Below are 24336 nucleotides of genomic sequence, written 5' to 3' on the forward strand. Positions count from 1 at the left end.
CCCATTTATTAACTGTTTCTCTCAGTGTGGTAGTAGTAGTTTCTCAAGTATGTTTTATCAAATCCTTATTATTTACCTTTTTAAGAATCCATGAAAAAACAGTTATCATTGTGTTAATTAATATTAATTTAGCCTATACCACATGGCAGGCCTTATAAGTGCTTAAAAACCTCAGTAAGCAAAGGAATAGAACAAGATCTATATATTGGAGAAGTTTTATTCTAGAGAAGATAGGAAAGAATAAAATTCATGGTATCATTACCTTATATGTACAAATACAAATAAAATCTGGGAGAAGCAATTTACACAGGTGAATATTGACATGACTTGTGATTGAGACATAAAACAAAATCTATTCCCATAATATTATTATGGTTAACCAATTTGCTTGGTAATATAGGTATATTTCTAACAGTTAAACTCCAAGTAATTAAGGGTTTATTTATAAGAAAGTACATTCAGTCCAAGCAATAATGTTCCTTCCACATAGGATTTTCCCAATTTATTTTCTAAAAATTATTACATGTGTATCACCATGTTTCCATGTAGAAGGAGCGGCAGGCCTGCTTTTCATCCTGCCTGGCTCCCTCATGGCTAGCTTAGCCCCCAAAATAACAACTTACAAATTGTATTCATTTAAAAACTGCTTGCCCCATTATATCTAGCCTCTTACTGGCTAACTCTCATATCTTGCTTTAACCCATTTCTAATAATCTGTGTAGCACCACAAGGTGCATTTACCGGGAAGATTCTAGACTATGTCCATCCTGGGACAGAGCTTCATCGCGACTGCCCCAGAGAGGAAAGGCATGGCGATTGCCTCACTTCCTCTTCCTCTCAGCATTCTGTTCTGTCTACTCCGCCTATCTAAATTCTGCCCTATCAGGCCAAGCAGTTTCTTTATTAGACCCACCTACACCATTTCCATATTTCCCAAATTATATCAAACTAGTTTAGTGGACATTTCTCTGTATTGCTGCTCTCTCAAAGCTTGATCTTGGGTACAGGGCATAGGTAAACATTCTTATAATCCTGTAACATGGGAGGCTGAAGCAGGATGATTTGGAGTTCAAGTTCATCCTAGGCTATGTAGTGAAAGTCTGCCAATAAATGATGGATGGATGGATGGATGGATGGATGGATGGATGGATGGATGGGTGGAGGTGAATGGGTGGATGGATGAATGGATGGATGGATGGGTGGAGGTGAATGGGTGAATGGAAGGATGGATGGATCAATGGATTGATGGATGGATTGGGGATGAATTGATGGAGAATACAAGCAGCAAAAACTGGCCTCAAGCTGAGATGTTAGTCAGTTGTAGACTGCTTGACCTACCTGCTTCAATTACTGCCAACTATGACAACAATAAAAGCTTTAAAAAAAAAAAAAAAACCCAGCCTCAAAAAGAAACTGAAAGAGCTCATTTATAGTTAGAGTTGGGTGACTTGAATTACTTAATCTCTTTTCCTTCCTTGAGTATTAAGCCTTTACTGGAAAGCAGAGCTCTATAGCAAAAAGAAAAAAAATCAGTTCCTCAGAATAGAAGGTCAGGTTTTAGCACACCCACAGGGGAAGTTTTGCTGGTTAGACACCCATGCTCCTCTATCCTAGCATGTTATCAAGAGGTCACTTAGTAAGACAGGGAGTCTTTAAAACATAAGATATTGGCTAACATTTCTTGGATGATTACACAAGTAGGGCACTATGGAAAGCATTTTACCTCAAAATTGTCCTTTATTGACATAGTCCTGTAAAACCAGCATGACCATTGTTCCACCATTACCTTCACCAGATGAAGGTATTGAGGTCCAAAAACTTGCCAAAAGTTACACAACAGGCAAATAGCCAAGTTCTGGCAAGATCAGGCTATGGGGTTCCAGAACAGTTCTGCCATTTGCCTTCCCTGGAGAACCAGGAATCGCCTGTGTCCACCCCATCTCAGCATCCTGTCTAAATGCTCCACACAAATGTCAGTAATAATGCTATGCTGACAGAATCTTGTTTCTATTGGAGGACTCACTTTGAAAATGCACAAGTGGGGAAATAATCATAACACACCATCAAGTACTTCACACCTCGTCATGAGTAACTAATGAGGAGGCAGTCTTAATCTGTGGTGATGATAATGAAACGACAGGACTTCAAAAATCTTGAGATGGTATAAGAAAGGGGGTAGTCTGAGAAGAGGAAAAAAGAACACGTGGAAAAGGTAACTTTGTTGAAGGCAGGATAGCCATGGGCATTTCATAATAAGTTTTTCAAGCAGATTCCAGTCAAGTAAACTAGAGTATGCTGTTTCTCTGAGTGGGAGCCCTGGGCCAGTAGTTTGGAAATGCCTGTGTAGATTCCTGAGCCACTTCACTTTCAGGTTCTTCTGTAATGAAGTGTAAGAAGCATTGTTCTAAATGGCATAGTAACCTTCAAATAGAAGCTCTGCTTGGGTGTCTACTACCTGGAATTCCAGCATGAGGCACAAGTCCCACCAGGAGGTCAAGGGCAGCCTGGACAATATAGTGAGTTCTAAGCCAGCCTGGAAAATGTAATAAAACTCATCTTCACACCCCAAGAACAGAGAGAATTACTAGCTACCATTCTTCCCAGCTTTAGTTTCCAGCTCTCAATTTTTCAGTGTTCCCAGCCTATTCTTGGGTTCTTTAGATAACTAAGACAGAAACAAGAGGCAAACAATACCATCTAAATGAGCCCAATAAGGGAGACAGCACAAAAAAACAGTGTTCCTGGATTGGGTTCCCAGGGACTCAAGTGTCACAAATACTTAAGTAAAAGGTGGGCTCCCAAGGTCACCTAGTCGGCTACTACACACAACCCGGAATTTCTACACATATATTTAGAGATCTTTGCTCTCCTTTCCAGAGTTACTGCTTGGCTTAATGATCTACTTGTGTGAACTGGGTCTATGTGAGCTCTGCATGCAAAAGAGGGTGGAGGCACTACCTCTGTACCCTCACTAAGATGTATAAACTAAGTTCTGATCTATTATAAAAGTGGGGGTCGTGGAAAAGCTTTGGGGAGGAGTCAACAGCTCTGCAACCTGGTCATTGGTGGAAACCTTCTTTGTAAGCACCATGCATTGGCAAGAGGCCTTGGTGATAGTTTGGGGCCCTATTGTTTAGTCTCCTTAAGAAAGAACACCTGGCAAAGGCAAGAAGCAGGGCAACACCAGTTTCAAACCTGGTTTTAGTAATCACAGGCTTCGGAGAGCACGGAAGAATCTTAGGAATTCTCCTGAGTGCTGTCTGCGCACTTCCCTGAGAGTCTGCCCATCCTGGCATCCTTGGCAGTGCAGGCTCTTGGGAAGCACAGGCACAGGTCTGTCTTCAAGAATCGTGTCCACATGACCCTTTCTGCCACATTCAGCTTGCTCTGGCTGTGAGGCCTCAGTGAGACAGAATGACTGAGGGCTTCTAAGCCAACAACATGGACAGCTGCTATAGAAATCCCTGGGACTTTAGGCACAGATAATACCAGAAATGACAAAGATAATTCGTCAATAATTTGTAGAAAATTAATACTGAAAATGTGTAAGTTCCCTGAACTCAGTGCTACCAGTGTAAATCGGTGACACTGTCTGTCCTACAGACCTCTTTGTGATAGAAAAGGGCTTGAATTTTGCAATCCTCTTATGAAGCTAGAGCGCCAAGGGAAAGGCAGTAATTTCTTAATGACTAATTAGTGTGCTTGAACTGCAGCTTTCAGTAGAAGTTTCCCAGAGAAGACAGACACCTGCCTGGACGGTTTTCTGGAGGAAGGCAAGTGTGAGCAAGCTGGGAAACTCCTTCTCACTTTGTTCCTGTGGAGTTAGTAGCTGTAGCACCACCAGCGCTGTTTAGGTGCTCATTATCAGTTTTTCAAGATTTTTAGTGCCTAAAGAAGAAAAAAAAAACAAACATCTTAATAGAACTCAACATATGTGCTGTTAAGGGTAATGCAAATTTGATAATGCTGTACAGAGTTTTCCAAATTTCCCCTCATTTATAATTAGAGACTTGTCATTCACACATATATAGATGAATTATAATTTGTAGATTCTTAGTTAATAAACTGTGAAATAAACACAGCGCTCCTTGAAATATGAGCCATTTTTGAACTTCTAATCCAGGTTTTATCATCTCCTGGTCCTGCCTCTAATAAACCACTGTGTTTCTGTAGGATAAGTAAAAACTCAAGATTACTGAAGGGCTAGAGAGATTGCTCAGTGGGTAGGAGTGTGTGCTGTTCTTCCCAAGGGGCTCCTAGACTATTCAGACTTGAGAACAGGGAAGGACTGTGTCCAAAACCAAGGCTGGAACTTTGAAGAATCTTTGACAACAGGCAAAATTCTTACCTCTAGAGTTTTGACATGCTTTGATCTCTGACCCTCATCTCTGTGTGGTCCATATGGCTTGGGGAATTTTCTTGAACAGCTTCTGGTTGTTTTGCTTCTCCTTCTCTTATTTGTTGCTGTAACAAGATGCCTTTGTTCATCTTCCCTTTTCTCTGTAAACATGTAATCAATGAAGGAACACATGAACTAAGAGAGTCTGTTGGTGGTGTCTCTGCATACCTTGCCATCCTTAATTATCCTGGATAATATGATTCGTGCTACCTTAAAATAAGTCTTGAGTTGGCTTAGTTTTCCCAGTCTCGTGGTGAGTTGGTTGTTTACTTACTATTGTTTCTTCCTTGGGCTACTGATGCCTGCCTGCTGTTGTATGGTCGGTGTCTTCACTTTGTCAGTTAATATAGGCTAGACCAAATTTTTGAGTATGGTCTGATGGTATTGAATTCCACCTCCCAGGTTTGGCCTGGGATGATAACATTTAAATGTTGTTAGATGGCTGAATTATTAAAGTAAGATTAGAAAAACAGGAACCTAAAGGAGATATTTGTTTTAAGAAAATAGTTGGTTGGTTTTAAAAAAAAGTTACCTCTTGCTTTAACTCTTCTTTCTTTTGGAAAGAAATAACCAGAATGGCCACCTGTCAGCTCTAATCTAAGTTCTTGTAATACAATTCTTTACTGACACAAAGACTGACAAAGGAAGAAACAAAACTATCTCAAAGAAGCCCACTTAGAGAAACAGAGCCTTGAAAAATAATTAGAGATATGGGGCTCAAGATATATAGGGAAAATCAACAGATAAGGAAAGGAAATTCCTGTGCAATGACACTTGTCCCAAAGCTGATTATAATAGTGAGAATTTGGAGTCAATTTAAATGTCCAACATAGCAATAAATAATGTTTTGACGCTTTAATTTACATAAAACAACAGTCTCATTGTGTCTCACGAGAATGGCCCCCCATAGACTCATGTGTTTGAATACTTGGCCTCTAGTTAGTGAAACTGTTTGGAGAAGATTAGAAGGCATGCCTTAGTGAAGAAGGTGAGTCCAGATCTGACCCAATTAATCTCTCTCATTCTCTCTCTCTCTCTCTCTCTCTCTCTCTCTCTCTCTCTCTCTCTCCTCTCTCTGCCTGCAACTTGCTTGTCAGATGTGAGCTCTGAACTGCTACTTCTGCCACCTTTGTCCCTGCCATAACAATCATGAAATCTCTAAAACTGTGAGCAAGTCCCTCAATTAAATGCCTTCTTTGATAAGTTGCCTTGATCGTGGTGTTTTTTCACTGCAACAGAACAGTAAATAAGACAGTCATTAAAATCCCTAAGTGAAGCATGGCTGTTTTCCAGTTTTGCTGTGAAGAACATAAATCACAGAAAGGATTAATAATCCATTTGGGATTATGTAATTCCACGTGATGGAGGTAGGACCTCTGCTCTTTTATGTGAGTCAACAGTTTATGTTCAAAACAGCTTTTCAGCAGTAGTGTGGTTGAACGAATACTGCATTGTATGAGCATGATGAATATTAAGCAATCATAAGTGTGTTTTGAGTAATTTTTAATGAGGAAGTGCTCATTATATAACACTGGATGCAAGAGACACACTGTGGCATTGCCAGAGCATGTGATCTCCAATAGGGAATCGATGTGGAAACAAGTATTTCAAATGACTGTCTCTAGGTTATGACAGAGTCTGAAATCCTGTGTGCCCTCTATAATCTTCTGTACTTCCCAAGCCTCCCATAATTAAAGTGTGTTGATGGAGTGATCAAGAAAGATATCTGGGAAACATAACCATACACTAAAGCTTTGAAGAACCAGTGCTCAGTATTTTAGCCCAATAATACACACTGTAGTGGGATCTAGAACGCAGTGAGGCCAGGCAGTGCTGACACCCTGTGACTTATCCTCGGAGACACAATGTCATCTTTGGTGAGGGCAGACTTCTGGCAGGTTCACCACCATGAACTGCCCTGCTGCAAAAGTGAGACTATTAGTTTATGAACCTAGTGACCAGTACATAATACGTGTAACAACTAGGTGAGACATTGACAAGTTAGTTACCATTCCTAAGTCTTCACTCGTAAACAGCATGCTTAGTTACGATGAAGTTATAAGCATGATTGTGAGACTCAGCAGAGAGCATATGAGGTCTACTGTGTCATCTGAAACACACTGGAAGGTACTGGATGGTTGCCTCACAGTGATAACAAACATAGATTGCCCAGACATGGTTTGCCTGGAGGTCACCGTACAGTGAAGAGCTATGGAGATCATTTGGTACCAGCTCAAAGAAACAAATAGAATTCATTATTTCTAAAACCAGTCCTTTGGAGTAGATTTGGTTAATTTAGCCTGTTATTTGTTGGGCTTACGAGTATATTTATGCTCTGGTTTTTGTCCCAGAATGAGGAACTATTCTTATTAATGAAAGACCCCGGTAGGGACCTTCCCTCAGGTGGAGATCCCTGGACCCAGAGACCAGGCCGAGACCACGGGTCGGATGCAAACTGCAAGAGGTTTATTAGGTAGACACAGGTACCTGTGGGCGGCAAAGTCTTTCGGAGGACTTGCGCACCTGCAGACTGGGAGGAGGACTTTTTATAGGAAAGAGGGCATCAAAAAGCAATTTACAGAAGCAGAAGCTTGGTTATCGGAATGAGGCGGGGGGTATGAATGGTTTTCCTCTCCCAGCATGGATGTCTGGCAGCAGACATCCTGCTCTTATCTTATAGATATCCTACTTTCCTCTCACGAGAGCAGGCTAGCTGCTGATCTTGAGAATCTTTCAAGCAAACAGGACGTTTTCCCGGGGAGCCTGCTAGCTGCGGGTTCTGAGGAGGGGGTCTGTAGGGTCTTTCATTGTAAAGATTGTAAAGACTCTAGCTATCTCCAGAGACATTATTTTCTTTTTTTTTTTAAGATTTCTTTGTTTATTATGTATACAGTGTTCTGCCTGCATGTATGCCTGCAGGACAGAAGAGGACACTGGAACACATTACAGATGACTGTGAGCTACCATGTGGTTGCTGGGACTTAACTCAGCCTTGGGAAGAGCAGCCAGTGTTCTTAACTGCTGCACCATCTCTCCAGCCCCCAGCCTTCAGCCCCCACTCTGTCTTCTATTAGGATCACTCTTACTTTCCATGCCAGTATGTGTAAGCTACATCAAAAATCTTTTGAAGTTAGAAATTATTTGGGTTTCTGAATGTCCTCAAATATATCCTGTGAAGATATAATAGTCACACAATGTAACACTCTACTTCAGGGCAGAATTGCCCCCACTGTGAACAGAACACCACATGTAATAAAGAAATAGCAGAGATAGCATGAGAGTTTCCCAGCATGGTAGTTAATGGCCTGGTGGTTGAAGCTGACACAATGTTCTACAGCTGTGAAGGAGTCTGTGTGTATCATTCTATTTGCGGGGGTTTTCATATGTTAAAATACGTAAATGTACTACAAAATACTAAAAGCTGGTGAATTAAGAGGGTATAATTGGGTTGTTTTTATCTTACACATCTGTTTTCTGCAAAAATGTCTTTGCCATAACTTTTGCTTTTATAACAAAACTTAAGTATGATTTATAAAGAAATTGGCCACTTGGTGGCAGTATACCACGGAGAATGTATGGCATCATTTTGGCCTATGCTAAAAAAAAATTGTCATAGATTTTTGATTTCTTCTCTGATAGTCCTGTTTATAAGGTATTTTATTCAGATACCTAATTCTCTGTGAAATTATCCTCTCATAATCAAGCACCTCTTTTAAATGACTAATTTAATTTAAATGAGTACACCTTGTTGATTTGAAATTATAATAACAGACTCTAAAGGAAAATTGCATTTACTCATTAAGGCTAGGAATGTTAACTATAATTATTTTGTATAATATAAGTTAATAACTCAGTAAAGTTTTCATTGTCAAATAATCAACTTAGTTTATACAAGAAAATTATATTAACTTGTATTAAACTACAACAACACAACTCATTATTTTTAAATGAAAATGCTAGTTTTCAAATAATAAAAATAAAAATACCAGCAACATATGCTGTAAACCTCTGCCTTTACTAAAGGGAAAATTATGCTGCATTTTAATGTTTTGTTTCTGTTCTTAAAATTCCAAAAACATGTAGCTGCAAGTCCCTCCCGAATTGGGAGAATTGTCACTGCTCAGCGAAACATCCTTCTAGGTTGCTGGCCTGGCAGTTGGCCATGACTACTTAACCTTCATGACTCAGAATTTAGTAGAATTATTTTCTGGGTAGCAGGAAAAACTTCGGGAAATATTGAGAAGCTCAGAATAATTTCTGATAGCCACAATCACAGGGAACATTTTGTTCTTGATGCAGAAAGTCAGAACACAGACAAACCTTACAGTTTTTAGTTACCTATACCTTCTAAAATCACCAGCCCCAGCTGACAGAAAACTGCGCTGAAGTTGACTGCATACAAATAGCCTCTTCAAAAAATTCTAAAGATCTGTAAGAATCTTTTCTTTGAATATGTGTTGTCGATTTCTTAATGAATGTCCCAGGGACCACACTTTATCACATAAGTCTTCGGTGGCTTGGCAACAGGGACATCTCAAGTTGTACAAGACACTTTTTCAAAAGGTGAATTTGAAACAGAGACCCTGGGAATGACTAGGTAGCTAGGGTTTATGAGATACTGAACTTAGAACGTTTTTCAGAATCAGCCTTCTTTGGTGCTGTCTTCTGCTCTTGAAGGTTGTGTCTTTGAAGTGACCTCTGACAGCTCTCATTTATTAGGAAGCAAGAGGTGGGCAAGCTTGCTATGGAATGCTTTTGAATTTAGACTTAAAGTAAATTAATTGCCAAGACTTCTTACCTCACCCAGTTCTGAAGTTTTCATTAGTGAAGCCCTGAAATTCTGATGGCTAGACAGGGCTGGCAAAGATCCTCCCGAGCAGGAAAGCAACAGAGAGGAGTTATTAGTGACATCTCAACGCTGTGGTACAACTTTAAAGTGTCTGCTCATGAAAACTCCCCTTGGTGCAGCCAAAGCAGGATGAGCAAACTAGAGCCTGTATCAAGGCAGAGGTGATGCAGCCTGGACGGTCAAGGCAACTTGGGCTTCATAGCATCATTGCCTATTGGAAGAAACCAAGTAGGGACAAGTTATTGTGCATTTTTATCATAGGGTGAAATTTTTCTCTTGGTCGTGTCTTGGTGTGTGTTGCCAGGAACCAAGTGAAATTGCTAGCCACATTGGCATTTTAAAGCCTCGTGTAGTTTTAACTGTCCAGGCAGAAGTTCCTCCTTTGAGACGTAGTCACTGAAAAGAAAATAAGAAAAGGTACATAGTTGAGATCTGTGCTTTATTCCACCCTCTGAACCTATGGAAATTACTAGTTTGATCATCTCCAGACAAGAGAATGTCTCGGGAATGTGGGTCACCTGAATGCCCAGTTCTAAGTTGCTGATACTCTTCCTTTCTTGTTCTAAGTACCCCAGGTCACATCAAGATCGTCCCAAGAATCTCAGAAGATTGAGATGCTCACTGCTACAGTCATTAAAGGACATTCTATTTTTGGTAAAAAAAAAAAAAATGCACATACATTTATGTGTGTGTATGTGAATGACCATGTATTATGTAGTATGTATGTGTGTATATATGTATGTATGTGCACTAAGGCCTCCTCAACAGGAAAATTCCATACCAAAAATAATGCATCAGCATTTCTGGGAGATACTTGACTAGGTTCAAAATGTGCTTAAACTGATTGTAAGCAGTAGTTCAGCCTGCTGTGGTAGTGAGTTTGCCACATTGTTGTTTCAGCAGACTCTTCTGAGTCTCAAGTCCCAAAAATGTCTATCACCTGTCCATCATGTGCTAGGATTGTATATACATCATCTGTCAATCTGAAAAGCTACCTGTTGAGATAAATGCCATGGGTCTACTTTATAGGCGCAAGAACTGAAGTTCAGGAAGGTTGAAGAATGCCAAAATGTATGAAGCTATTAGAAATTCAAGCCTTACTCTTTTGTTTTCATTTATTTGTTAGTTTTTGCTTTGTTTTGTTTTTCAAAACAGGGTCTCACACTGTAGCCCAGTTTCAGGATGTCCTGAAATTTATAAGTCTCCTGCCTCAGCTTCCCAAGTGCTGGGATTCCAGGCATGAGACATCACACTCAGCCCTATCCTTCTAAATATACAAGTCTGTGCTCTTTCTTTTAGATGAACCAGTTACCATTTTATTTGGTAATATGGCTTGATGTGTTTTTATTGATGGCCATGCATAAATGTTTCAGCATATAAAATTAATAGATAAAAGTATACAATGAGCAAATATAACTCCAAATTGAAATTTGTCATTGAAAAACTTGAGGCCCTAACTATTTCACTAGTAGACTATTTGCTTCCTGACACGGAAATCTAACAGAACTAGAATAAGAAATTTTGCAGGTGGTATTGATATTTTTGCACTGTTAATTCATTCAACAAATATGTGTTAAATGACTATGTATCAGGTACTGTTCTGGGTGATGGGAAATTAACAATGAAATAAATGGACAAAGCTGGACCTGATGGTATCTGCCTTAATCCTAGCAGTGGGGAGGTTCAAGCAGAAAGATCAACAGTTCAACACCTCAGCTACATAGAAAGTTTAGAAGCCAGTCTGGGCTAAATGAGATCTTGCCAGAGTGAAGGAGACAAGGGATAGAAGAAAGAAGGAAAGAAAAGAGGAAGAAAAAGATGGAAGGAAAATGTAAACAATACTTTTGTCTTGAGGTTCTACTTTTCATAGATAGGGAAGAAAAATAACAAAATAAAAAGGAAAATGTCTCATGTTGTACAGAAACATGAAGCAGGCAAAAACATCCCAGTATAGATTCCTAGTTGCACACATGCACTATGAATTTTCTGTGGAAATTTTGGAGGCTTGGGACCCATGACAACTCTATTAGACACACAAGACGTTCTATGTCTTATAGAAAATTAAATGTGAATCTCAACAAGTTTGTAATTATTCCCCAAATCCATAGAGCTAATGAATGACAGAGTTTAACTAGACTCCTGGTCTCCTGGTGCCTCCGATCTCCTCCATAAACCATTTCTCTGAGCACCATGTGACCTTGATAACTTTCTATCTAATTCCAAGCTATAATGCTCAACAGTGTGCAATAGTGTGTAACCCCATTAGTTGCTTAGAATATTCAAAAATAACTCTTAAGCCCTAGAAAAATACTAATTCCCTAGTGTGTGAGGATTTGAAACAGACTAAAGTTCACAGGCTCCTTACCTGGCAAGTGGGTTTAAAGATAAGGAAAGCCAGCCTGGACACCCCCAGGTCAATGGAGCAGAGACGTGGCTAGTGTGGGGCTAGAAGCTGCCTAGAACTAATTATTTAAGAAAAGTGAGAAAGGGGCAGGGATGGAAGAAGGAGGATGGAAAGGTAGCTGCTAACTCAGAATGGCCCACAAGTCCCAAGATGGTAAAGTCACATCTGAAATACCATCTAGATCTGAAAATACTGAGGTTATCGTCCCAGGTACTGGGGAGAAATATGAGTCTCTGAGTAGCACGTGTTGGATAAACTATATTGAGAAAGCTAAAGAGATAAGTCAACTTCAAAATGTAAGAAAGGTCTTTTTTAAATAGGTGTAAGATATAGCAATTTTTATTTCTTTCTCACAGCATATATTGTGCTAAGCAGAATTACTGTGCTTTCTCATAGGTCAAACTTCATTTTAAAGAATGGTAAGATAAATTTTGCCTCGCAGAAAAGGTTACAAAAAGATCTTAGTTGTGGCTTTGGACTGCTATAGACATTGTCACAGCAATTGGAAATTCTCAGCTGTGTCAGACAAACCAAATGAGGTTCATCAGAACACATATTCATATAAAATATGTTCGTGTGAGTTGACCACATTTGCTGGAGATGCACTTCTAGAAACCCATTGACCTCAGATGGATGTGGTCCAATTTCCTCAGACAGAAGATGGTTTCCTGGGGTACATAGTCAGGCAATCTAGAAGGGCAGTCACTTTGTAGTCTTAGGTGAGTGTTAACTCTTGACTGTCACTCTAAGCAGGGTACCGAAAGCAACGACATGGTCATCACATGGACACAAATGCCTAGTTAAAATTACTTTTCTTTCCTTTGTTAGATAATAGTCAAGACACTGGATTTTTGTCGGGAATGGTCTTCTTGGGCATCTTGTTGCCGATTTTCTCTCTGATTGGGATATTTAACAGATCACTTCGAATAGGGTAGGTTTTTGCAGTTTCTAGTTTCTGATTTAGGCCATATAAGTATACTATCAAAATGTAGTCAATTATTTACTAAAAATACACATTAACATCTTTATTTTGAGAAAAGAGAGATTTTAATCATTATTGTGTGTGTGTATGATGTATGGCTGGGAGAGCGCACATGCCACAGGTGCGCGTGGAGGTCAGAGGACAACTTTGATGAGTTGGTTTCCTCCTTCCACCTTCAAGTGAGTTCAGCAACTGATCAGGTCACGCAGGTAACCACAGCTGGTATAAGGCTGTGAGTGTGACATCCAGGTTTTGTCCTGAAGACAGCATTTCACAGCACTCCTCCCTGTTCTCTGGCTTGTACATTCTGTCTGCCCCTTCTTCTGTCATGCTGTCTTGACTGTCATGCTGTCTTGAGCCTTGCATTATAGGTGGTCCACTCAGACTAATCATTAAGCATTACTTGTTTCTCAGCACTTTGACCAGTTATGAGTCTCTGCATTGACTTCTGCTTACTGCAAAAAGAAGCCTCTCTGACCCAGGTTGAGAATACTTCTAATCCATGGGTATAAACAAATACATAGAAGGAAATTTGACTACATGACCATTTAGCAAGAGAACAGTAGTAGATTGCTTCTTTATTTAGGCCTATCCCCTCTTCAGATATGAGCTTTTAACCAAGTTTATAGTATCACAATTTAATTACCTCCTGTGGAAAGGGATTCAAACCCAATCAGAAAGTTGTTGGTTACTCCTGCAACATTCATGGCACTATAGCACAAGTGAACACATCTAGCCTGGCATTTTAGTATTGTAGAACATGGAATTACCACTGGATAAAACCACTGATGACTTTTCTCCCTCAGTGGCCTACATAGCCCCTTCCAACACTATGAACACTGACCAATAGGAAGAAGTTCCAGGTCAGTTCCAGCATAATTTCCCTATATTCTGCAACCAAAATGCATGGTGTCTTCAGAAATAATGTCTTACCATCTAGTTATGGCGGGCAGTTAAAAGCAGTGGTAATGGTTTGTGTTATCTTGAGGAAGGGCCCATCTTCTTTCAAACAACTTATCCCAGTATAGTATTAGAAAGGTTTATGCCTAGTTGTTCAAAATGAAATATGAGTAAGGAAAGGTCTTTAGCATTAAAGACCTCTGATATTTCTAAATGTTACCAAATGCATTTGGCATTTTGTATATGTTAATAGACTAAAGCTGTTTAATGTTGCAGTTTTCTAATGTGTGTAATAATGCATAGATTTGGAGATACATGAACATTCTTTGGTTTCTGACTTAAACTATATATGTATAACCAATCAGAAACTGGAAGCCAGTGTCGTCTTTGTCATCACTTGCTTCAGGAGGTAATCAATCATCTAAATATATAATCAAAATGAAGAAGAAAGAGTTTAAGCAAACTAGTCTATAAATTACTATATTATACTTATTATCTGCACAACCTTTCCCCACAGAACTTAATATTTCAAATTTTAAATTATATGTTAATAAGTATATCCCTAGTGCATTTCCAAAGTGGACTAACTAAAATGCAGTTTTGCTTGGGGATGTTTTAAAATGCAACTAAATACAAAGACTCTTGAAATATCTTAGTGTTCAAATAATGCCTGCAAAAATTTTTATATTAGTATTATCATCTAATTATATCCCAGATATTTTTGCAATTTTAACTAGTAACCATCTTATTACTATAATTAGTAAAACCCAAAAGCTTTTAGTTAGCAATAATCCATAAGAAAATAGAACGATCCCTGGATAATTTAATTGCTTAAATCCTAATTTTAAGAAAACAAAAGAGAGGCTGGGAAAATGGCTCTTTCATTAATGTGCTTGCCTTGCAAGCAGCAGGACTTGAGTTTGAGCCCTAGAATCCAAGTTAACAAAGGCCACAGGTATTGTGTTGTTTACTCATAATCCTTGTGCTGGAAAAGCAGAAACAGGCATATCTGTGAGGCTCACTGGCCAGCCTACCTGGCCTACTTACCAAACTCCAGGACAGTAATAAACCCTGCCTTCCAAATAAGGTTGATAGCACCTAAGGAATGACACCCAAGGCTGTCCCCAGGCCTTCACATGTACACATATCCACAAATTCACATGTATGTATGAAAGTACACACACATACAAAGTAGAAAGAAGAAATAATTCCAATATAAGTATTTAACATATATGTAGATACTGTTGGCTACCAAAACTATACATTATTGATAAAAGCCTGTTATTAAAATCAGAACTAAAACAGAAGCAAAAATCACCTTTTAAATGCACACAGATTATATCTATTACTGACTAAGATCAAGTTATCAATTATGCATCAGTGTCGCATTAAGGAAAGTAAAAGCTCTTCACTTGGAGTCATTTAACCAAGAACGAAGTGCAGATTTGAATCCTCTGCTCATGTTCTCTGTACCTTCAGTCCTCACCTCTCTGTTGTATGAGTCTAAACCTGTACCTGCCTGAAGACTGTCTTGCAAATATGTCTGTCTTTGTGTCTATCCCTGTGTGTGTATGTCTCTCTGTGAGTGCTGTATGTGTTGTGTTTATTGCACAACGCAGAAATCATCACATGGGGAAGGAAAGGGATACTTGACAGAAATCTTTAACAGAGTTTTACAAGGGATTAAGTCTCTGGCTCCAACTGATCCCAACTGACCCAGATAACATCAATGATAAGCATTATTTTTTTATCAACTAATATCCATACATGACTGCTTTCAACTTTTATGGTAGACTTTAGAAAGTGGCTTTAAACTTCTGTGTTTGCTGCTTTCAGCAAATTATACACATGGTCTACCTGGGTCAGAGGCATGGAAGAGTAGATTATTTAAGATTACAGCTATGCATTAATTTAGGTTGCAAATGTTGATTACATGGAAAATCCAATTCAAGTAGATGGACTGTTAGATTATTTCTTAAAGGCAGGTTAAACAAACTGAATACACAAAAGGCCAGCAGTCTCAAATCTTAAGTGACCTTAAGGTGTATTATTAACTCTGACTGTGAGGAACAGCTAAAATTTCAGTCTTTTAGAATGCAAAATATTTTCAGAATATTGTATTGTCACATAAATATAACAAAACTAAGAGTAGGCAAATTTAAAATATGTATGAAAAATCACTGTATACTGTACCAGTGTACTCTGTGAAATGGCACAGTAACATCAGCTCACTATCATGGTCTAATTTTAAATATAGAAAGTACATGCATGTAGGGATATAGCCCCACCCATTGGGGGCGTGTTCGCCTCGGGCTAATGTTTACGGATAAATCTGCCCGGCGTGATCCCAGCAGCCCTTTCTTTTCCTCCGCTTACCTAATTTTCTGTCCTATTAAAGGGCTACGGCAGTTTTCTTTATTTAACCAATGAAATTAACTCCTCCATCACATGCATTAATTTTAAAAACTGAATCTTAAAAGATTGTATAGATATATGTAAAGAAATAATTTTTTCCTTGTGTTAGTCAAGGTCAAAGGATCTTGCAAAGTTCACTTGATCATTTTTGTTGTTACTTAATAAATGTGTTTAGGGAACCTGTTAAATAACAGGTCTTACTTGTTTTTCAGTCTCTTGATGTGTAAAAATATACCTCAGATCAGTGTGGTCTTGGCTATATCCCTGGTACAACCTGTTTGCCCAAATAAGTTCACACAATTAGTGAAGAAGGTGTTTTTATACATGAAGACAGCACCAGGAGGAACATTTGATAATACCTCAAACTGGTTTCTACCTGAATGCTTAAGTAAGAGATGGAAGACTTTGCTTGGTGGGGATAAGCTGAATTCCATTCTAACTTTGTGCATCACCTATGATTGAATGCTCTGATTCTAAATAAATGTGCTGAGAGAGCATGATGGTGCATAATTCCAGCATTTGGAAAGCAGAGACAGGAGGATCTCTGAATTCAAGGCCAGCCTGGTCTGCAGAGTAAGTTCCATTATAACCAGGATGACACAAAGAAACCCTGTCTCAAAAAACAAAGGAAGGAAGGAAGGAAGGAAGGAAGGAAGGAAGGAAGGAAGGAAGGAAGGAAGGAAGAAGGTGCTGCTTCTAATGTATTATTTTGTCTTCTAGAATTAAAAGAAAAGTCTTACTGGTGATCCCAAAGTGGCTTCATGAAGATATTCCTAATATGGAAAATAGTAATGTTGCAAAATTGCTACAGGTAATCAAGCAGCACTAAAGAGAAACTGATTGGTTCCAAGTGTGGTGGGTATGTTAGTAATACTAGTGTTGGGAAGGCTGGGGCAGGAGGATCACAAATTTAAGGCCAACTACATAATGAAACCTTTTCAAAATAAATAAGCAAGGCTGGAAAGGTTGCTCACTGGTTAAGAGTATTTATTGTTCTTGCAAAGGACCCAGGTTCAATTTTCAGCACCCACATGGTATCTCCCAGCTATCTGTAACTCCAGTTTCAGAGGATCCAATGCCCTTTTCTGACCTCTTCAGGCACCATATATCACACATACATATAAACTTAAAAATAAATAGTAAACAACAAAATCCCTGCAATTGAAATATCAGTTGAAGTGTGGTCTGGTCATTAGAGTAGAAACATAGCTAGTGTGTGCGTGGAGACAAAGTTGTAGCATTTCAAGCCCTCCTTAGATGAAAGAACAGTTAGGGGAGTAAAGGTAACTGCTATTCAGGAAGAAAGATTGGTAAGTGTCTTCGGGTAAGAGGAGGAAGGAAAGAAACACCCTGTGGAGCACGCATTGAAGGCTCCAATAGGATTATTATTTACAAGATGTCCAAGTCTTGTTCCATTCCATTGTTTCAACTTTATGGACCTTGCAAAGATTATCGTTGAGTGACTGTGGAAGATGGTGTCACCAGGGGTAGACTAGGATTTATGTCAACCAGGAAGAAAGGAGTATACACCAGGATGTGTTGTAATAGGAGCGGCGGGGCTGTGTTCCACCACCCGGCTAGCTTTACCCGAAATAATTACACGGAAACTGTATTCTTTTAATCACTGCCTGGCCCATTAGCTCCAGCCTCTTATTGGCTAGCTCTTACATATTGATCTAACCCATTTCTAATATTCTGTGTAGTACCACGAGCTGGCTTATCAGGAAAGATCTTAACCTGCATCTGTCTGGAGTGAGAGAATCATGGCGACTCCTGACTCGGCTTCTTTCTCCCAGCATTCTGTTCTGTCTACTCCGCCTACCTAATTTTCTGTCCTATTAAAGGGGCCAAGGCAGTTTCTTTATTACTTAACCAATGAAACAACAGATAGAAAGATGACCCACCTCCATCAAGGATGACCCTGGGAATGAGGGAACTGGGGCGGGGAGCTTTGCCAGCTACAGAGAAAAGGGTCAGAAGTATGTTTCCAGAACTCTGCTCATCCATCACCATTTTCAATATCCAGTTAGTGGGTCAGAAACGTGTGATACTACCACAACAATGACCATAGAAAATGAACCCAAATGTGATGGAGGCAGAGAGGAAATATTGGAAGATGAGGACTTTCTTGAAAGAATGTTCTAGGCAGAAGAATCATGTGATCATGTGAGCTCAAGAACAGAGGGGCCAGCAACATCTTGGACAGTTCAGGCCTATTTGTAAAAACAGACACACACACATGGTTCTGCTTAACATTGGGTGAACCGTGTCTTAATTTGCCTTCTATTGCTGGAATACACCAGTATGACCAAAAGCAATTTGGGAAGGAAAGGGTTTTCTTCATCCTACAGCTTTAAATCTATTATCCAAGGAAGGCGGGACAGGAACTTGGGGCAGGTAATGATGCAGAGGTCACAGAGAAGTGGTGCTTACTGGCTTGCTCTCCATGGCTTGTTCAGTCTGCTTTTCTATAGCACCCAGGATCACTAGTTCAAAGGTAGCACTGCTCACAATGATCTAGTCCCTTCTACATCAATCATCAATCAGGAAAATGTACTACAGACTTGCCCATAGGCCAATCTGGAGGCCACATTTTCTCAATCCTCTTCCAAAAAGACTCTAGCTTGTGTCAAGTTAACATAAAACTAGTCAGCACAACCACTAATCAACTTAACCCAGACATACATCATATGGACAAAATAAAAATAAAAATAAATAAATAAATAAATAGAATTTTTAATACTTTTTTTGTTTGGTTTTGGTTTTGATTTTTTAAGACATGGTTTCTCTGTATAACAGTCCTTGCTGTCCTAGAATTCCCTCTGTCAACCAGGCTGGCTTCAAACTCACAGAGGTCAACCTGCCTCTGCCTCCCAAGTGTTGGTATTAAAAACATGTGCCACAACTGTCTGGCTAAAAACTTTTGAAAAAGGTTATAGCCAAGAAATATGCTTAAGACATGGATTATTCTTAATCCTATCTTTGGAAGGCCTGAATAAAGGTTTAGAAGACACCAAAGAAAGAGAAGGCAGAAATCATCCAGGACATAAACACTAAGATAAAAGTGAAGGGGAGGGGAGGGGAGGAAAAGGAAGGGAAGGGAAGAGAAGGGAAGGGAAGGGAAAAAAGGAAGGGAAGGGAAAAAGGGAAGGGAAGGGGAAAAGGGAAGGGAAGGGAAGGGAAAAGGGAAGGGAAGGGAAGGGAAGGGAAGGGAAGGGAAAAGGGAAGGGAAGGGAAGGGAAGGGAAGGGAAGGGAAGGGAAGGGAAGGGAAGGGAAGGGAAGGGAAAAGGGGAAGGGAAGGGAAAGGAAAGGGAAGGGAAAGGAAAGGGAGAAGGCAACTTTCAGCCGTAATTCAATCATTCAGTTGATTCCTTTGAATAGTTTTTGCTTTGGGGGTTGTTTTGTTTGTAAAATGACATAATGTCCTTTTTTATTTCTAGGAACAAAGTGTACATGAGGATAATACTGTCAGTGAGCAGGACCTGTATGTGGATCCTGTGATTACAGAGGTAAGTGAAACCACTCACCTGGAACACAAGCCTACAGGTTACAATGAAGAAAAGCTCGTGGGCCTCCTGGAGACCAGAGACTGTCCGCTAACAATGCTGTCTACCAGCTCTTCTGTTGTGTATATTCCTGATCTCAACACTGGCTACAAACCCCAGATTTCAAATGTTTCCCCTGAGGAAAACCATTTTATTACCAGAGATGAGGAGTCTACAACTCTTGAGGCCACAGGTGACTGCTTTGCCAGACTGAAAATATACCCCAACTTTGCATTTTCTTCTTCAAGTACAACTTTACTAAGCAAAACACTAATTCTTGATGAATTGAACCTCGTTTTAAATCAAGATGCGTTCAATCCTCTTGAAATACAGAACTCAAGACAGGAGGAAACCACCATGATTTTGGAAAGTGGCTCACCCAGTGAAACTATCCCAGAGCAGACCCTGCTTTCTGATGAATTTGTCTCCTGCTTGACAATCGGGAGTGAGGACTTGCCATCTGTTAATTCTTACTTTCCACAGAACATTTTGGAAAACCAATTCAGTGGGATTTCACTCTTCAAAAGTAGACTATCCCGTCAAAGTCAGTGAGAGAAGCTGCCTTTCCACTGAAGGCCAAATCTTCCCTCAAAAGAAGTATACTTACACTCGCAAGATGCCAGGAATGAACCCTCCTCGGGGGCAAAACAAAACAAAAACAGTGAGGGTAGATTTGTTTGCTTGCTTTCATTTTCATTTTTTAATATTCCCACTTGAGACAGGATCTCACATAGCCAAGCTTGTCTCCAACGCACTACAAGGCCAAGGATGACTGAACTCCAATGTTTCCTGCCTCTCCTCAAGTGCTAGGATTAAAGGTGTGTGCCTCCAAGACTATTTCTTTCATAGTTTCACCATTAAGTTGTACAAAACAACTCTGTTTGTATAAAGAATAAATAGTGAAGAATACATACTAGTGAAATGTAGGTCTTTAAAATCAAAACGTGAATATTTCCTTGCAACGGCAGAATCAAGTATAATTTTTATCTTATCACTTAAAGTTAGATATAGAACCAAACAACAAAATAAGGAAAAGCAGAAATAGAGACTAGCTGCTAATTAACATACTTGCTTATTGTTCTTCCACTATTTTCTTTGTTTTGGATTAAAAATTTGTAATCCAAATGGGGCTGATTCCTCCATTCAGGTTAAAAGTGGTGGGCATCATGCTGTGGCAAACACCAGTATTTTCATTCTAACAGAAATCATGCCAGGAGTAGGCACGGGATTAGCAAGACAGATGGTATGACTGTTATTCTCAACTAGGTGTTGAGGATCTCAGAAAACCGCCATGAAAACAGATACATATCCTACTCTGGAATGGTGGACACCCACTACATCTACCCTTGTCCCATTGCCAGTGTCTGCTGCAGACATTGCAAGTTGCTCCCTACATGCCTCAATTTACCTTCTTCTCATTTTCTGAAGCCATTGTGCTCCAAAGTAAAACAACTAGTCCCAATGTAAAAAGCTTAGAACCTGATGGAAAATCTGTTGTTTATCCTAAAATATGTGTGTTTTGTTGTATTTTATATAATCTAAAAAAGAAGTTGAGTGTCACTCACAAAATTGTGATTGTTAAACATCCTGACTTGTAAATTATAATAACTTTGCTTTATTCTTCTCTAAGGGGAGATTGCCAGTAAGGGAAAGGGGCAGGTTAGATTTGATGCATAATGCCAGAACAGATCACCTTTGTTTGTTGACTGATCTGGTCTATTAAGAAGGATATTTACATAGGCCATTTCATTGTAATCATAAATCTAATGCATTTAGAAAGCTTTTGTCCAGTTTTAGGGATGAAAGCAAAGAGTTCTTTGCTCATCTGTTGATGCTTCCGGAACAGTGTGTGCCTCTCACCCCAGGTGGTGTGAAGGGAGCAGCAGTTTGGGGTATCCCCTCCCACCACGTGCCTTTTTTCATGTTCAGCACAGGAAAAAACTTTTTTTTCAAATTAGCTTACAAAGTAGCAGGTTTCTTTGTGGCTTTAACATATATACTCAGTTTTGGCTGACACTCTCCCTACTTGATCTTCTTGCTCCCCCCCCCCCAGTGTCCACCTAAGCCCTCCTCACCCCAGCACCGCCACTTGTACTTGCATAGCAAATGTGTTCTATTACCCTCCCCACCTCTCTCCCCCTGAAATCATTTTCCCCCTCCCTAGGGCCCCTTTCTAGGTTCCTGGCCTTTACCATACTCACAGCTACAAACGCACATATAAAAACATTAAAACTAAGGATCCACATAAGAGAAAGAACATGTAGTGTTGCTATCTGGGCACGGATTCCTTTATTTTATAGAATGTCTGGTGGATGAAGAGATGTTTAACAGTGGGTACTGCTCTTACAAAGGAACTGAGTTCCATTCTCAGTATCCATGTTGGTTGACTCACAGCTACTCAAACTCCAGAGGATGTGCCAGCCTTTCTAGTCTCAAAGAGTACCTGCATTTATGCATACATACTTCCATACAAACACAGAGCTTAAATATATTTATAGAAAACAATATATACTATTTTCTTGGCCATCCATTTTCCTGCAAATATCATAACTTCATTTTACTTTGCTGCTGAATAATATTCCATTGTGCAGATGTACCACACTTTCACTATCCACTTATCAGTTAAAGGACATCTGAACTGGTGCCGTTCCTTGGTTATTGAGAGTAGAGCAACAATGAAGGATGAACAGTATCTCTGGAGGGGATGCTAAGTCCTTTTTGTATAAGCCCAGTGCAGTTGTATAAAAGATCTTTTCCACAAGGCTTTCCACAGTGTCAGCACCAGTTTACACATCTACCAACCATGCGCAATGGTTCCCCGCTCCCCACATTTTCACCAGTACTTGATTTCTTGATGATAGCCAGTATGATTGGGTGGGATGGACTCTCAAAGCTTTTTTATAACATAATTATTTATTGATTTTTAGAGAATTTCACATCATGCACCCCAATCCTACTTACCTCCCAGTCCCTCCATATCCACCCCTCACCTCTACATCTTACAAAAAGGCCACCTCATTCTTCCATCTTCCCACATCTCCAACACCTCTTCCTCCATCCTGGTGGCCTTGGGAGCTGTAGTGTGTCGTCACATGGTGTACCCTTTTTTCCACTCAGCTTGACTTGCAAATGTTCATTACAATGTGTCATTTGCCTGGTTCAAGACCTCTGAGTTCTGGCACACTGTCATCACTGGACCTCACCGAAACCCTTCTCAGACATCATGCTGTTGCCTGAATCATGGAGATCCTGCAGTTACGGTCCACAGAACCAGTCCCTTCACACACTCGAGCAAGTCATAGATTGTGTAGATGTTAGGGTGGGTCAACCCAAGGCCCAGGATGTAGGCCTGGGTGGCAGTTGAGCTGGTCAGTCCAGGCTGGTGGATGGGACCCCTCAAGTGAAGGGCAGAGCCATCTCTCCTATACCCATGCCATCAGGACCAGCTCTCCCACACTTGTAATGTGGGACCATCTCTCCTGAGTGCAGGGGTCCCAGTTCTCCCATGAGGAGTGGAGTAGGCTCTCCTGCTGCAGTGTCCATTGAGGGGCAGGGCCAACTATCTCAAGGGCAGTTCCGGCTCTCTCAGCACTGCCCTTGGATTCCAACATGCATGGTTCCTATGGCCCTCTGTGGTAATATGGGCCGTGGAGATCAGTACAGATCCCAGTTGCAGCAAGACCACGGACCCAGAAATGGCCTAAGCAGCAACGCAAGCCTGAACATTACCATGACTCCAGGAGGCAGCAGGGGTCACCCAGATCAGTATGGTTCTGGTGGCAGCATAGCCCCGGACACTAACATAAGCTCAACTGGCTGACCAGACCCCTGGCATTGATACAGCTTTCGATGGCATCAGAAGTCATGGGCATTAAAACAGACCCTGGCCATGGTAGGGCCATGGACCCAGGCGTGACCCTAGGCAACAGTCCAGGCCCAGACAATACCATGGACCCAGCTGTTAGTGCAGGCCACTCCGATGAACATGGCGCCGGCAGTAGCATGGCCCTCGGACACCAACATGGCCACAAGTTGTCGCTTAGAACCCAGGCATCCATGTGACCTTTGATGGCAACATGGCCACAGGCATCAAAACAGACCCAAGCTGTGGTAAGACCACGGACTCAGACATGATCCTCAGCAGTAGCCCATGCTTGGATGTCACCATTTTTAGAATTCAGGCATTATGTTGGTCACTGTCACCTGGCAGGATAAACCCAGGCAGTACCTTAACCAGCCCAGGGTCCTATGACTGCTGCTTGTGCTCAAGTACAACTGTCCCTTTAAGAGATAAGCTCTGCCCATTTCCACTCTCTTTCCAGATGCTCTTCTGAAGGGGCAGACAGGACATTTCCTGTCCTTCCCCCCCCCCTCCTCTTCTCTTCTCTTCTCTTTGCCCTCTCCCTTCCCTTCCCCCAATAAAAGTTTACAATAGCCACAAATAGCATAAAATATCTCAGAGTAACTCTAACCAAACAAGTGGGAGACCTTTAATTTCTTGAAGAAAGAAATTAAAGAAGACACCAGAAAGTAGAAAGATCTCCCATGCTCTTGGGTAGGTAGAATTAACATAACAAAAATGGCAATCTTAACAAAAACAATCTACAGATTCAATGCAATGCCCATCAAAATCCCAACAAAATTCTTCACAGACCTCAAAAGAATGGTACTCAACTTCATATGAAAAACCAAAAGAACCAGGATAGCCAAAACAATCCTGTACAATAAAAGAACTTCTGGAGCCATCATAATCCCTTACTTCAAACTCTACTACAGAGCTACAATACTGAAAAAGCCTGGTATTGGCATAAAAACAGACAGGAGGACCAATGGAAATTAAT

The 24336-nt window shown here is 40.3% G+C and overlaps 1 protein-coding gene across 1 annotated transcript in view; it reads left to right on the forward strand.

Annotated features, from left to right (window-relative positions):
- Positions 1-20047, forward strand: part of Il23r (interleukin 23 receptor) — a 66132-nt gene extending 46085 nt beyond the window's left edge. Inside the window, exons 8-11 of the mRNA XM_057777871.1 lie at positions 9816-9902; positions 12481-12583; positions 16670-16760; positions 19391-20047. Of these exons, the coding sequence (XP_057633854.1) occupies positions 9816-9902; positions 12481-12583; positions 16670-16760; positions 19391-20047 (938 nt within the window). The remainder of the gene's footprint in view (positions 1-9815; positions 9903-12480; positions 12584-16669; positions 16761-19390) is intronic.
- The last annotated feature ends 4289 nt before the right edge of the window (positions 20048-24336 follow it).

This window comes from Chionomys nivalis, chromosome 1 (genome assembly GCF_950005125.1).
Source record: "Chionomys nivalis chromosome 1, mChiNiv1.1, whole genome shotgun sequence".
NCBI classification, from domain to species: domain Eukaryota; kingdom Metazoa; phylum Chordata; class Mammalia; order Rodentia; family Cricetidae; genus Chionomys; species Chionomys nivalis.